At 35.8% G+C, this 13,235-nt stretch overlaps 1 protein-coding gene across 2 annotated transcripts in view; it reads right to left on the bottom strand.

The window, feature by feature from the left end:
- Positions 1 to 7,268: 7,268 nt before the first annotated feature.
- EPHA3 (EPH receptor A3) overlaps positions 7,269 to 13,235 on the bottom strand; it is a 394,767-nt gene continuing 388,800 nt past the window's right edge. For both annotated transcript variants that reach the window (XM_008267088.5, XM_002716757.6), the window contains exon 17: positions 7,269 to 9,980. In XM_008267088.5, coding sequence (XP_008265310.3) covers positions 9,875 to 9,980 — 106 coding nt within the window. In that variant the 3' untranslated portion in view covers positions 7,269 to 9,874. The remainder of the gene's footprint in view (positions 9,981 to 13,235) is intronic.

Below are 13,235 nucleotides of genomic sequence, written 5' to 3'. Positions count from 1 at the left end.
AACTTTTGCATGAACTTTATTTTAAAAATTTCAAAATGTTGATGAAATACGTCAAATATGGCCCAATAAATGTAATTAATGGAATTCAGCTATAAAAATTTAACCAGTACCTAAAGCAGTATTGCATTAAAATTGTATATCCTTCATAAAAAATGAGATTATTCTAAGGGTCAGGCCTTAAATCAGTCAATTTTTTAGATTATATTTGCCTTTACAAAATCCTTTTGAAATGTTTGAGAGAAACACTAATGTACATGGAACCCAGTTGTATATTATTCAGAGTTAATTGTAGAAGGTAATATTCTTCAAATATCACCAAACAATAAATTTAATATGCATCTTAGAAATGATAACAATGGTCCTTGCAATGTGTTGTGTATCAGCACTGTGTTAAGCATTTGATAAATAAGCCATCACTATTAGGTTCAAAATTATGGCAGCATCATGCCAGAGTTCTCCATGCTAAGTCACTCAAACTAAATTGTACACCATTAAGAAACAATTTTTATTTGCAGAATGGTTGACAATTTGAAAATGTCACCTTAATGTATTTGATTCTAGAAGCACATACCATATTTTATAATTAAGACTTAATTTTTTTTTTTTTTACAGGCAGAGTGGACAGTGAGAGAGAGAGAGAGACAGAGAGAAAGGTCTTCCTTTTGCCGATGGTTCACCCTCCAATGGCCGCCGCGGCCGGCGCGCTGATCCGATGGCAGGAGCCAGGTGCTTCTCCTGGTCTCCCATGGGGTGCAGGGCCCAAGCACTTGGGCCATCCTCCACTGCACTCCCGGGCCACAGCAGAGAGCTGGCCTGGAAGAGGGGCAACCGGGACAGAATCCGGCGCCCCGACCGGGACTAGAACCCGGTATGCCTGCACTGCAAGGTGGAGGATTAGCCTAGTGAGCCGCGGCACCGGCCAAGACTTAATTTTAAGAGTAAGTGTTATGCTAAAGTAGGTAAGCTGGTTCTTGGGACATCTGTATCCCATGCTGCAGTGCAGAACTGGTTTGAGTCTGGCCTGTGCTTCCAGTTCAGCTTCTTGCTAATGTGCTCTGAAGGAAGCAGATGATGGCCAAAGTACATTGGTTCTTGTAATCCACATGAGAGCTAGATGGACTTCTTGGCTCCTGGTTTCACCTGGTTCAAACCTGGCTACTTGAGGGCATTTGGGGAGTGTAACAAGTTTAATCTCTCTCTCTCTCTCTCTCTCTCTCTCTCTCCCTTTCCTTGTATCACATTGCTTTTCAAAAAATTAAGTAAAAAATAAATAAATATTAAATAATCTTAGTTTATTCCCTTAGTATTAGATCTTATTTCAATATTCTATCTTCTATATTGCAACCACACACACTGACAATACACACACACACACACACCAGTTTTAGAGTCAGAAACATGTGCCAAATGGAATATTAAGGGAGCTCCAGCCCAAAATTAATAATGGTATAAGCAAACTGAGCATTCTGAGCTGGTATATTTTCAAATGAATTTTGACTAGAGTCTTCTTCAATTTTTGTGTTGCTGAGTTGTTGATATGAAATATATATTTGTTATACAAAGCATACCTATGGCAGTTAAATTCTGATAGTGTTATCTATAACAATTTGTATTGGCTTCCTCCCAAGTCTTTTGATTTTCCATGTATGAGAATAAATGAGAACCATATGAAAGTCAATAAGTTCTTGATAGTACATGACATTCTGTGTTCTCTCATCCTTGATTTTAGCAAACATTCCAAGGTTTTGGCTTCCATCACTAGGGCTGAGAGGCTTCAAAAATGTAAGGGTTTTTTCTTGGCTTAAGATAAGAATCCCAAACTTAACACACTTCCATAAATCATTGGTGTGGAAATCTGTCAGAAAAGAGCACAAGAGTACTACTTTTTCCTTGTGGTATTTGGTGTTTCCAAATTAGATTATTTGTTGAATGTTCAAGGGAGCATGTTTGCTTGAAGGGTTCACACAATATGTCAGACAAATCTCATGCTATTGAAGTGGAGTTCACAGAAGTGAAATCAAGGGTAACTGCCTGTTCCTTCCTTTACTGTAGTAGTAACAATAAAAAGTTTCTTCGGAAATGTGTCTCTACTAGAAGAGTTACTGAGTAATATGCACATTGAAAAGTGGCAAAATGGAGACTACCCAAGATTTTAAAACCAGAATGCCTTCTGTAATTGCCTTTCACATTTTATCTTCAGTTGTAATATTGTATTGACAGCTAATAGACCGTAATAATTTAGAACAAGGATTCCAGACTTGATTTTAACCTCAGTTCCTCTACTTGCAAGCTACTTGCTAGCTGACCATACATGTTAATGGCTCATAAGCCTCAAACCATAAAGTAGATAACAATATACTTATTCTACATGGCCTTCAAGAAAATCAAATCAAATGATGCATATTAAGAGCTTTATACATGCTTAAGTAATAACAGTCACAATGATTTGGATCAATTAAGTGTAAAGTATGTGTGTTTCTCTGTGTGTGTGTGTGTGTCTGTGTTTATGTGTAACAGACATTAATGGCAAGGTTATTTTATTTGTTGTTACTATCCTAGCTTCAGTTTTATTATTTCTAAAGTAAGTGGGAAATTAGATTCCTTCAAAGGAGAAAGTTGATGTATCTAACTCTAATACTTACTTTACAAATTGTATCTAGCTACATCATAGTTGCGCATAGGAAGTGGAGTTTTGGTAGGTATGTTGACATTACTTGCACATAGTAAGAAAGTAGAATGTATCAGAAAATCTTCAGCACTTACTGATTAAATTTTTATAGCTATGCTTTACTTCAAGGGTCTGTTTAAATGACTTAACTGCACAAGGAAGAATGAGAGCACTGAGACCAATGAAATGAGTCCACAATATTCTACACAACTGAACAAGTCTCGCAGAGTTTGGTATATTCAATGGTCCAAGATATATAACCAGAAAATTAACTTATTTCATGGACCTGAAGAAATTCGCAACTTTTACTATAAGGGAAATATCAAAGACATCCCTTTTCATTATATTATGAAACTTTGTTTTAATGTATTAATTCAACTCAAGTTAATTTTTTTTCCTTTTTTATCTTTCCTTTTTTCCATTATATCAATACATAAAATTTTCAGGTCACAAGAAATGCATGATAATTACTGCAATGCAATTATCATGTTAATGTGATATTAATGTAGAGAATAGATTCAAAGTAATGCATGGTGGGATGAAAGGAGGAAGGGAAATACGGCATTCTTAAAATTGTATCTGTTAACTACATTCAACTCAAAAGTTTTTGTGTACTTTTTATGTACCAGTAACATCACAATGACCAATGGGATCACAGTGGTTTAAAAAGCAATGTTTGTGTTCAAGTTACCATCAGTTGGGAATGGCAATGAGACTTAATGAACAGGTAATTTCAGGTAAAGATGGCGAATGTCATTACATATTATGCACAAGATTCTATTGCTGCCCCAGAAAAGATCACCTAGCCCAGTGCTGGAGTTATAAGGAGATCTGAATAACGAATAGAGTTTTGCTAAGTGATTCTAGACAAAGAAACATAAGGGTCAAAGGTCCTGATTCAGAATTATGCCTATTTTGAAAACTATATAAATGGTTGCCAAAACTGGGTGTGAGGATGTAGTGGGCAAATGAAAGAATAAGGAGAGAAGCAGCATTTCATTTAGATTACATCTTGTATCCAATACTAAAGTCTGTTTTGTATTCTAGAAATTACAGATTGGCAGCTATACACAACATGCAAACCATGGATATGTTTTTCATTATTAGATGGGTTATCATATTCCAAATATATTAACATCTGTCATAAAAACTCAGATTAGAAATTCTCGTGAAAAGTCAGTAACTGACATTGGGTTGAAGTTTCCTTAGGCCTGACTTGGTTTGGAGGGCAGAAAGGTGTTTGATGGTTTACCATCCTCTTAATTTACTTCATCATGTGTTTATATAACCTGCTGGGACAGCAAGGCAATTCAAGATGCAAGCTGCTTTAGCAGTGTCTACAGAATGAAGTTCCTTGCATTAGTCTGTTTACATATTTAATAATGTGTTGGAAATATCAGGGCTGGATTCAGGGGCACAATTTAGGATATTTCTTCAGTAATTCAAATAGTTATGACAGATCAGTAGATGCTGTGATGGATGATCGAGAGTGAGGAAAGTGAGGCTTTCTAAGGCAGCAATCATGGGACAGATGATGTGGTAGGCACAGAAGGGGAGGTAGAGGTAAGAGTAAAGGATGATACAGAAGATTCTAAGTTAGCCAACTTGAGAATTGTCTCAGTTTAGGATCTGCAAGAAGTACTCACAGTAAAAATCAGAACTTTGGGCTTAGTATTGGGGTGTAGCAGGATTAAACTGCCTCCTGCAACAACGGCATCCCATGTGGGCATTAGTTCAAGACCTGGCTAATGCAGTTCCCTATTAATATGCCCAGGAAAGCACTAGAAGATGGCCCAAGTGCTTGGGTTCCTGCACCCACGTGGGAGACGCAAATAAAGCTCTGAATTGCTGGCTTCAGCCTGAAACAGCCCTGGCTATTTTGGCCATTTGAGGAATGAACCAGTGGTTGGAAGATTCTCTCTCTCTCTCTCTGCCTTTCAAATTAAAAAAAAAACAACCTTTAAAGGGAGGAAGGAAGAATGGAAGAAAGAAAGAGAAAAGAAATGAATCAGATCTGCAATCAGTTTCTTTTGTTGATATGACTGAGACAAATTGAAATAAGGAGTAAGACAAAAATCATAGGGAGTTTTCAGATTGAGACAGGTTAGGCATCTGTTGCTTTGTCTTAATGTCCCCCTGTTGAAACTTAATGCCTGTTGTGGAAATATCAAGAGATGGGGCTGTTTGGGAAGCGATTGAGTCATGAGGGCTTTGCATCATAAAGGCTTAAAGATCTGCAGAGAACTAGTTTAGGCATTATTGTTTTTCCATTTGTTTTTCTTCCTTTACCCAAATAAGAACACAGCATTGTTTTTTTCTTTTTTTTTCTATCATTAGACCCAATTGCCAGCATCTTAAACTTGGACTTTTTACCCTACAGAACTGTGAAAAATAAATTTATATTCTTAATAAATTAGTCCATGATATTTTGTTATAGCTGCTCAAATAAGTTATGACACCTGTGAAAGTAAAGAGGCTTGGATAGGATTGTAGTGGAGTGAATTAATAGAAAGCAACTCAGACTACAGCAGCTTTAAGAACATCAAGCAGTGTTAACCTGAGCAAAGTGGCTCAAAGGTGAAGTTTTAGCCTAGTGGTTAAGATTTCAGTTAGGTTGCTTGCATACTGAATCACAATGCCTCAGTGGGTTTGAATTCTAGCTTCAATCTCAATTCTAGCTTTCTGAAATGCAGAAATGAAGGGGTGACACTAATGACTCAAGTAACTGGATTCTTGCCACTCATATGGGATACTTACATTGAGTTCTTGGCTTGTAGCTGGTGTGGGCATTTGGTGAGTGAATCCACAAATGGGTTCTGTCTCTGTCTCTCTGCCTCTCCGTCTCTCTGTCTCTCTCTCTCTCTCTCCTTCTCTTTCCCTCTGTGTGTGTGTTAGTATATTTTTTCTATCTGACTCTGAAATAATTTTTAAAAAATTTCAAATATAGCATATTAAGATAAGGATGTATCTATAAAAGTCACAAATAAAGATATGTGGCTCTTTACACACTATCAGATAAATTTATATATATATATATATATATATATATATTTACCACTGGATTTTCTCTTCCAAAGTTTCACATTTACTTCTTCAATATCCTTCATGTACAGTATGAATTCAACAAATTACTGATGTTAAGCTGAATACTCACTCCCTATTTTTACTATCAGTGCCCTTGTTTGTACAAACACTGTGAAGCTATGTTTTATGGTTTGCTTTGACTCATACTTTTTCAAAATTCTCATATCAAATTTATGTGTAAGCATAGCATGCTTCCCAATCTTTTTATTTCCATCCTAAGGCCTTAACCTCAAGCCCAGAATATGAAAATAAATGTCTAACATTTTAGAGTTTACTCAACCAAAGTTCTCCCACAAGCCATTTTCAAATTGCCATTAGCATTGTCTCTAGAGCATTTGGAGGATTATTTAGCAAATATCCCATTACAAATTATTCTATACTCCACCCACTGTGATGAGATGCGAAATCTCTTTCAAAAATTCAAATCTAATTTCTTTTATTGCTTCCCTTTACCACTCACATCTATGTGGTAATCATAATCACTTAAAATATTTCATCTGAATTGTGAGTTAGCTTTTTGGATTTCCACTTATAGTTCTTTTCATTAGATGGTCTACAAATGGCAATGGATGTACTTTGTACAAAGTATCAGGTTTATTTTAGCTTATGGTTTACTGTTGCATTTGATTAGCATTTATTTTTGTTTTATACGGCCTGGGCATAATTCCCTCATTTTTCCCTAAATGATATTCTGAATTCCTTTTGAATGTGAACGACTCTGATAATCCTCACTTACACATAACCCCACCCACTAGTTCCAAGGGCAAGCACAGGATTGAGTACTTACAAATTTGAGTACTCTATTCCCCTGCCCAAAGTAGGGGGTTGTGACCCAAGCTAGGTCTCATGATTTCTGTTGGGATCATTTTAGACAATAAATATTTTACAGAATTAAATGTAGAATTACATTAAATAGAGTACATTTTCTACTTTGTACAAAGATAGGAGGACTCTTCAAAAACTTAATGGAAAAAACACATTATTAAACTAAAACTATATATGGATTTCTATTTTTTGTACCAAAATAAAATTGTCTTCTATTTTTTCCACAGGCATTTTGAAGTACTCTCATAACATGGAAATTAGGCCTGTTGGGAGAACTACAGTGTAAAGGGAAGGCATGAAATAAGACTGAGCCCTAACAACATTGTTCGAACGCCTGGTACCATTCATGCTCAGTTTTTCACTGTGAGAGATAATTACATTGGGCTAAAAATTTCCTTTTGTTCCTTAAGTTAATTTTCTTGGTTTTTGCAACTTATAAGCAAAGGAGAACTTCCTAATACAATTGTGTTCATTAACTATGAAGACAATATTTACTGGCTATCTTTCTAACTTATTAATAATAATATTTGAGCAAAGAAATGTAAATTATGTGACATGAGTCCCTCCTCACTAAAGGAGAAAAAAGAAACAGAAGCATATTTTTTATGGCTGATATAATTTCATTATTTTGTTGTTTAAATAACCAATTACTTTATATATTTTTAAAAAAGCTTCAAAGACCACTTCCGTATTCCAATCTGTAAAAATATTTTCATTATGTTTATTATAAAAATATAAATGTTTCCACTACAAATCATTTTACATTAGTAAGAGGCCATCTACATTGCACAACATAAACTAAATGAGTAATGTTTTGAAAAGGGAAGTTTAACACATATTGTCAATCATATCACGTTTATAGATGGCTTAAGTGAACCTTAGTATACAGAGTGAGTTATCAGAAATAAATAATATATGTAAATCAAACTTAAGATACAAAACAGGTAATATGTTACATAACATAATGAAGGCATTGTGGGTTCACGTTTATTGAAAGTCAATGCAATTCCTGTACAATGAGATGGCCATAAGCATTCTAGTACCTCTACTCCACAGTTAAGAATCGTACACTGTTGTTTACATATATACATGGTAAGAATTGTATAAAGTAAATTTATAAGAGGTCATATATAAAATACTGAAACAATGAAGAGCAATGCATTGTGTATACAGCCTCGACGTTCAAATGAAAACCACAGCCAAAATAAGTGAAATAAATTCAACACCCTCAATTTGTATTAGTTTTTGGAATGAACAGATTTTGTTTATTATTCTTGGAATAGTAGCTAAGAAAGGAACACTAGTCTGGGAATAAGATTGAAGCCAGATTTCAATCTCATTCTAAAACACAAAGTACTTGATTTGAAAAAAGAATTTTTTTTCCAGCTGCTTCTAGCAGACTGAAGTGAAATTTGCAACTAATTTATTAATCACATGTATCTTTCTTAAAAGTTCATATAATTATTATATATCCAATATAGAATTCTAGTAGCATGATCTGACTATAGTATTGCCAAATTTTGAGAAACAATCTCATATTAGAAAGGATACAATCTATGCCTTATTACACTAACACTACAACAGTTAGCACTTGTGAATTATTATCTGTGATTGCAAGCTGTTTTTCATTAGTGTTCCATTTTGCATAAGAACACAGAAATTGCAGCATTGTTTCATCCATTCTATTCTTTTGACATATGCATTTCTCATACTCATGACATGATCATATCAGCATTAGAAAGAGTATATATAGAGCTAAGATCTTGCTTCAGAATACATTAGTAGCTAGAGCTCCACCAGAACATTATTTCCAGTATTAATGAACATGCTCATAGTTTGCCTTTATGTAACAGTAAGTCTAAATCCCTGTAGTTAAACATCCCTCCAATGCCTACAGACTTCGAGCCATTTGCTAGATGACAAGCTATTTTGAAAGTAATATGTCCAATAAATGCAAAGAAGTTCAAGTCTGTTAAGTGATATATCAAATTTACAGTAGGCACATTAAGAGGAAGACTCTTAAAGATAATGATACCTGATATTGATGCTCATAATGTTTAATTAACTAACCTAAACCACAGTGATATAAATGGGTAGTTTAGCTGTCCTCATTTCTATAAACAGCTTAGCCATTTTAACTAAAGAAGATGTTAACTGACTTTTCAAAGTCGATGAGCAAGTTTTTTTTTTTTGACTCATGCATTGGCCTACATGCTGTGTTATCAACTAACACAACAATCTACAGAGGATTCCAATTCTTTCCAGTGTCATTATTCTCAGGAGCTTTGCCATGGCTCCTTCCTGAATGGGGGAGTTGGTGGTCTCTCAGCACCAGAGCAGGAAAGACAAGTCATCTGATTAAAAATCCATTACTTATAAGCAAATATATTACACTAAATTAGAAGCATACAATTTATAATAAATGGAGAGACAACAAAGAATGGGCTAATTCAGACTGTGAGAGATTTGACAGGCAAATAAACAGGGAAAGTATTTAATTTTTCAAAAAACATAAATGTAGATAGTTCAAACTTGTTTTTTATCTAGGTAAACATGCTTTCTAGTGTTGATAATTTGCGAGAGCATTTGGCACTTGGCTGTAACAAATCCAAATTAAACCTTCAAGGCATAAATATAAAACAACAAAAAACAATTCAAAAGAAAATAAATATGCACTTTAAAAAATTAAGACACATTTTTTACATGATATTCTTAAGGAAACTAACAATTAAAAAGTGTGTAATACTTAAAAGACTTACAAATGTCATCTCTATATGCTTTAAACAGATAAAAGAGAGTAATAAAATGATAAGGTAGTAAATATGGCCAGATAATTTGAGGTATAAATTCCTCCATTTTGCTTGCTTTTAAAGAAACAAAATACTTGTTGCAGATTTCTTCTTTGTATAAAAATATCGCAAGTCTTTTTTTTTGTGGCTGTTCATAAACAAAGCCACTGTGTCCCTTTTGTATTTCCCTTGTTTTGTTTTGATGATAGTTTGGATCAATGGCTCTACGCTAGTTCTTCACTATTTTGCGCTGAAGAATTTTAATTTAACACATTAACTATTTTTTTTAAAAAAAAGCAATTACAAAGCAAAATCCCCCCCTCAACCCATCCACTAAATGATAAGGGAAAATAAAGAGTTTTTCAGTTTGATTTTAAGGCATTTGTACTCATATCTGAGTGTCTCATTGAACTTGGAACTTCCACCAACATCTCCAGGATTATCATCTGTGTTCTGAAGAGGGATGCTACATCTTCTACAGCCACCACTTCATTCCAGAATGGGTGCTTTACACTGGAACTGGACCATTCTTTGATTGTGTTTCTAGAACTTTTATGCTACTGATGATCTTCTTCTGTGGCCCAACCACGGTGACACCAACCTTTTTCATGTCACTAGGAAAAGAAGAGAAAATATCTGTGAGAATCATGATTTCCAGAATAGTAGATGATCAGAAGATTTTTACTGAGCAAAACTTACAGAATTATATAACCCAGAAAATTGGCCCCAATTTTTTGATTTTTGCACTGTCCAAGTGTTCTGTCCTGACTACTTTGCGTCTAGCGTATAGAATAATGTAGATGGTACAGGGGGTGAATAGTATCCCCTCAAGTGTCCTATCTACTCAGAACCTCAAAAGGTGACCCTGTTTAGATACATGATATTTGCAAACTAAGGCAAGGATTTAGATGATACCGTACTGGATTGGACTCATCCCTAAATTCATGAAAATTTCCTTATAGGAACAGAAAAGGAAACACCCTCACATAGAGAAGACTATTTAAAAAGAAGGCAGAGATGGGAGTGATATTGGCACAAGCCAAAGGACACCAGAATTCTCACCTAGCTGGGAGAAAGCATCCAGCCCTAGAGACGATGGACCTAGTGTGGCCCTGCCAACATCTTAATTTCAGTCTTCTGGCCTCTAGAATTGTGAGAGACTAAACTTCTGTTAGCTAAGCCATGGTTTGTGGTAATTTATTATGACAGCCCTAGGAAACTAATACAGATGGTCACATGTTCTTTGCAAGGATTTATTTTCTTCCCTTGAATATGAGCCAGCTCAGGGACTGCTTGACTGGCAGAATATATCAAAAGGGACATTCTGTCCATTTATGTACTCGGATCTTAAGAATCTGCCTGCTCCTACTTATTTCTTGAGTCCTCCTTTATGGAGTCCCAGGACTAGCACACAAAAGCTGAATACCTGTAACAGTGGCAATGAAGAGGCTAGGTATGAGCACTTTGGCCCACAGTCCTAGCTCAGACCAACTGTACAGCCGTTTGTACCAGGCAACATTTGGATGAAGGTACCTTTGCCTCTAGACCAATCGAGTCCCTTTGTCAGCTGAAGGCTTCACTAAGTACCAGCACTTGAATACAAAGAATCATGTACCTGGGCTTTACCCAAATTCATAACATGTGACACTGTGATGTACTGTAAATCTGTGGTTGGTTTAGTCTTTAAACTTTGGGGGAGGTTTTTTGGACAATATCTTTAAAATACAAAATTTTTTCAGTGTAGAAAAAATAACAAGGATATATCACTACTTTATACGTTTAAAATAGTTAAGGCATTAAAATAAAGCTAAGAACATAAAAACTTCATGTAGCGAAACAAATAACTAGCTAACCATGTACAACTTATTAATTAAATATTCTTGTCTCAAGTAATTAGTTCTTTTTTTTTTTTTTTTTTTTTTGACAGGTAGAGTGGACAGTGAGAGAGAGAGAGAGACAGAGAGAAAGGTCTTCCTTTGCCGTTGGTTCACCCTCCAATGGCCACCGCGGCTGGTGCACTGCGTCTGGCGCACCACGCTGATCCAATGGCAGGAGCCAGGTACTTCTCCTGGTCTCCCATGGGGTGCAGGGCCCAAGCACTTGGGCCATCCTCCACTTCACTCCCTGGCCACAGCAGAGAGCTGGCCTGGAAGAGGGGCAACCGGGACAGAATCCGGCGCCCCGACCAGGACTAGATCCTGGTGTGCCGGCGCTGCAAGGCGGAGGATTAGCCTAGTGAGCCACGGCGCCGGCCCTCAAATAATTAGTTCTTTTGGGCATCTCTTTCATGTCTACTCAAATATTCCCCTCTATTAGAAATGTCCTAACTATCCAATATAATATTGCGATATCTCCCTCTATTTGCATCTGAATTTCTTATTTTTTATTTCTTGTTTTATTCTTCTCCAAAAACTTTACCATCATCTAGTATATCACCTGTATTATTCATTTTCTTTATTATCCTTTTTATTTCACAAGAAAGTGAATGCAATATGAACAGAGATTCTTGTTTATTTTGCTCTGATCCATAGCATCCTAAGAAAATGGCTGTCATTTAGCAAGGGCATATTAAAAATACATACTTATAAAGAAAAATCAAAATTGACTTTTCTGGTGATGTTGACCATGATGTAAAGTGTCATTTGGTAAGGAGTGCCAGACAAATTGAGAATGGTAAGTAAAAGCAAGCATACATGAACACACACACACATACATTACAGATGGTTTTCATTTGTATTGAGCATGAAAAAAGGGGAAAAATAGGAGTTCAACTATATAGAAATATCCTAAGTTGTTGATTTTTTAAAAAGTAGATTCCAAATCAATAAAAATGTGCAAGAAGACATCGGAGATCATTTCAGAAACAATTTACACTTTCTTTAAACATTAGCTACATGCAGTTAACTAGGATGGCAGTGCACTCCCGTCACCTAATCTGAGAATCATCTTCAGGTTCCCTCTTTCCTGCCATCTGAAGGACTGATAACTTCTCTATGCACAGCCTGCATCTTGCCTGAGGTCCTGCCCATTCACACTCCCAAGCTGCCTTCTGCTCACAGGAAAGACTAGTGGGGAGGTATGGTAACATCATGTTTGCCACCCACGGTAACTGTGGACGAGGAAAGTTTTCTTTAGTGTCACATATACTATTTCTGTTGATTGCTGACTTTGAGAAAATGTGTTACGGGAATTTGATTCTTCAGGGACCTTGAATCTATATTTAAAATGGACAAAAAGTATTTCCCCACTCATCTCCAAAATATCACAATGTCAAATTATGAGGATAGAGCCAAAACACAGGGCAGGTTGAAATGCAGTGTACAAATGAATAAATCCTCACTTTACATTAATTCTTTTATCTTTCTTTTAATAGTATATCATATATTTTGTAACTCACAGATATCTTTCATCTATCTCTTCCTTTTCCTCACTTTCATAAAGTTAGTAAAAGGATAGTCATGAAAACTAGGAAAATGTCCCAGTATAGTGCACTAATTTTCTGAGCTCTTTGAGAAATTTAAGCATAGCTGTGATGTTTGGTCCTGATTTTCTCTTCTGAATTGTAGTACTCATCTCCATAAGATATCAGATGCTGGGAATTCACAGTCCTATCTGGGATATTCCTTACCACTTTAGCAGATGCATCTGCAAAGCATGCTATTCAAGAACTCTCCTGCATAAATCTGCCTCAGATTCTGTGTCTGGGGACTCAGTATAAACACACAGACATAACAATTTTGCTCACACCTAGTGCAAGGGAATATACAGGATTTTGGAAAAGAAAATTTATATAATTATAATTTGAGTGCTCCCTTCGCTGAGATTTTTTTACATGCTTTCTACTGTCTCGTCTCCTGCCCGAAGTTCAT

This window comes from Oryctolagus cuniculus, chromosome 4, assembly GCF_051225735.1.
Source record: "Oryctolagus cuniculus isolate XC-2025 breed Fujian yellow rabbit chromosome 4, ASM5122573v1, whole genome shotgun sequence".
Classification (NCBI taxonomy): domain Eukaryota; kingdom Metazoa; phylum Chordata; class Mammalia; order Lagomorpha; family Leporidae; genus Oryctolagus; species Oryctolagus cuniculus.
The sequence above is the reverse complement of the archived record's forward strand: the minus strand, read 5'-3'. Positions and strand labels throughout refer to the sequence as shown.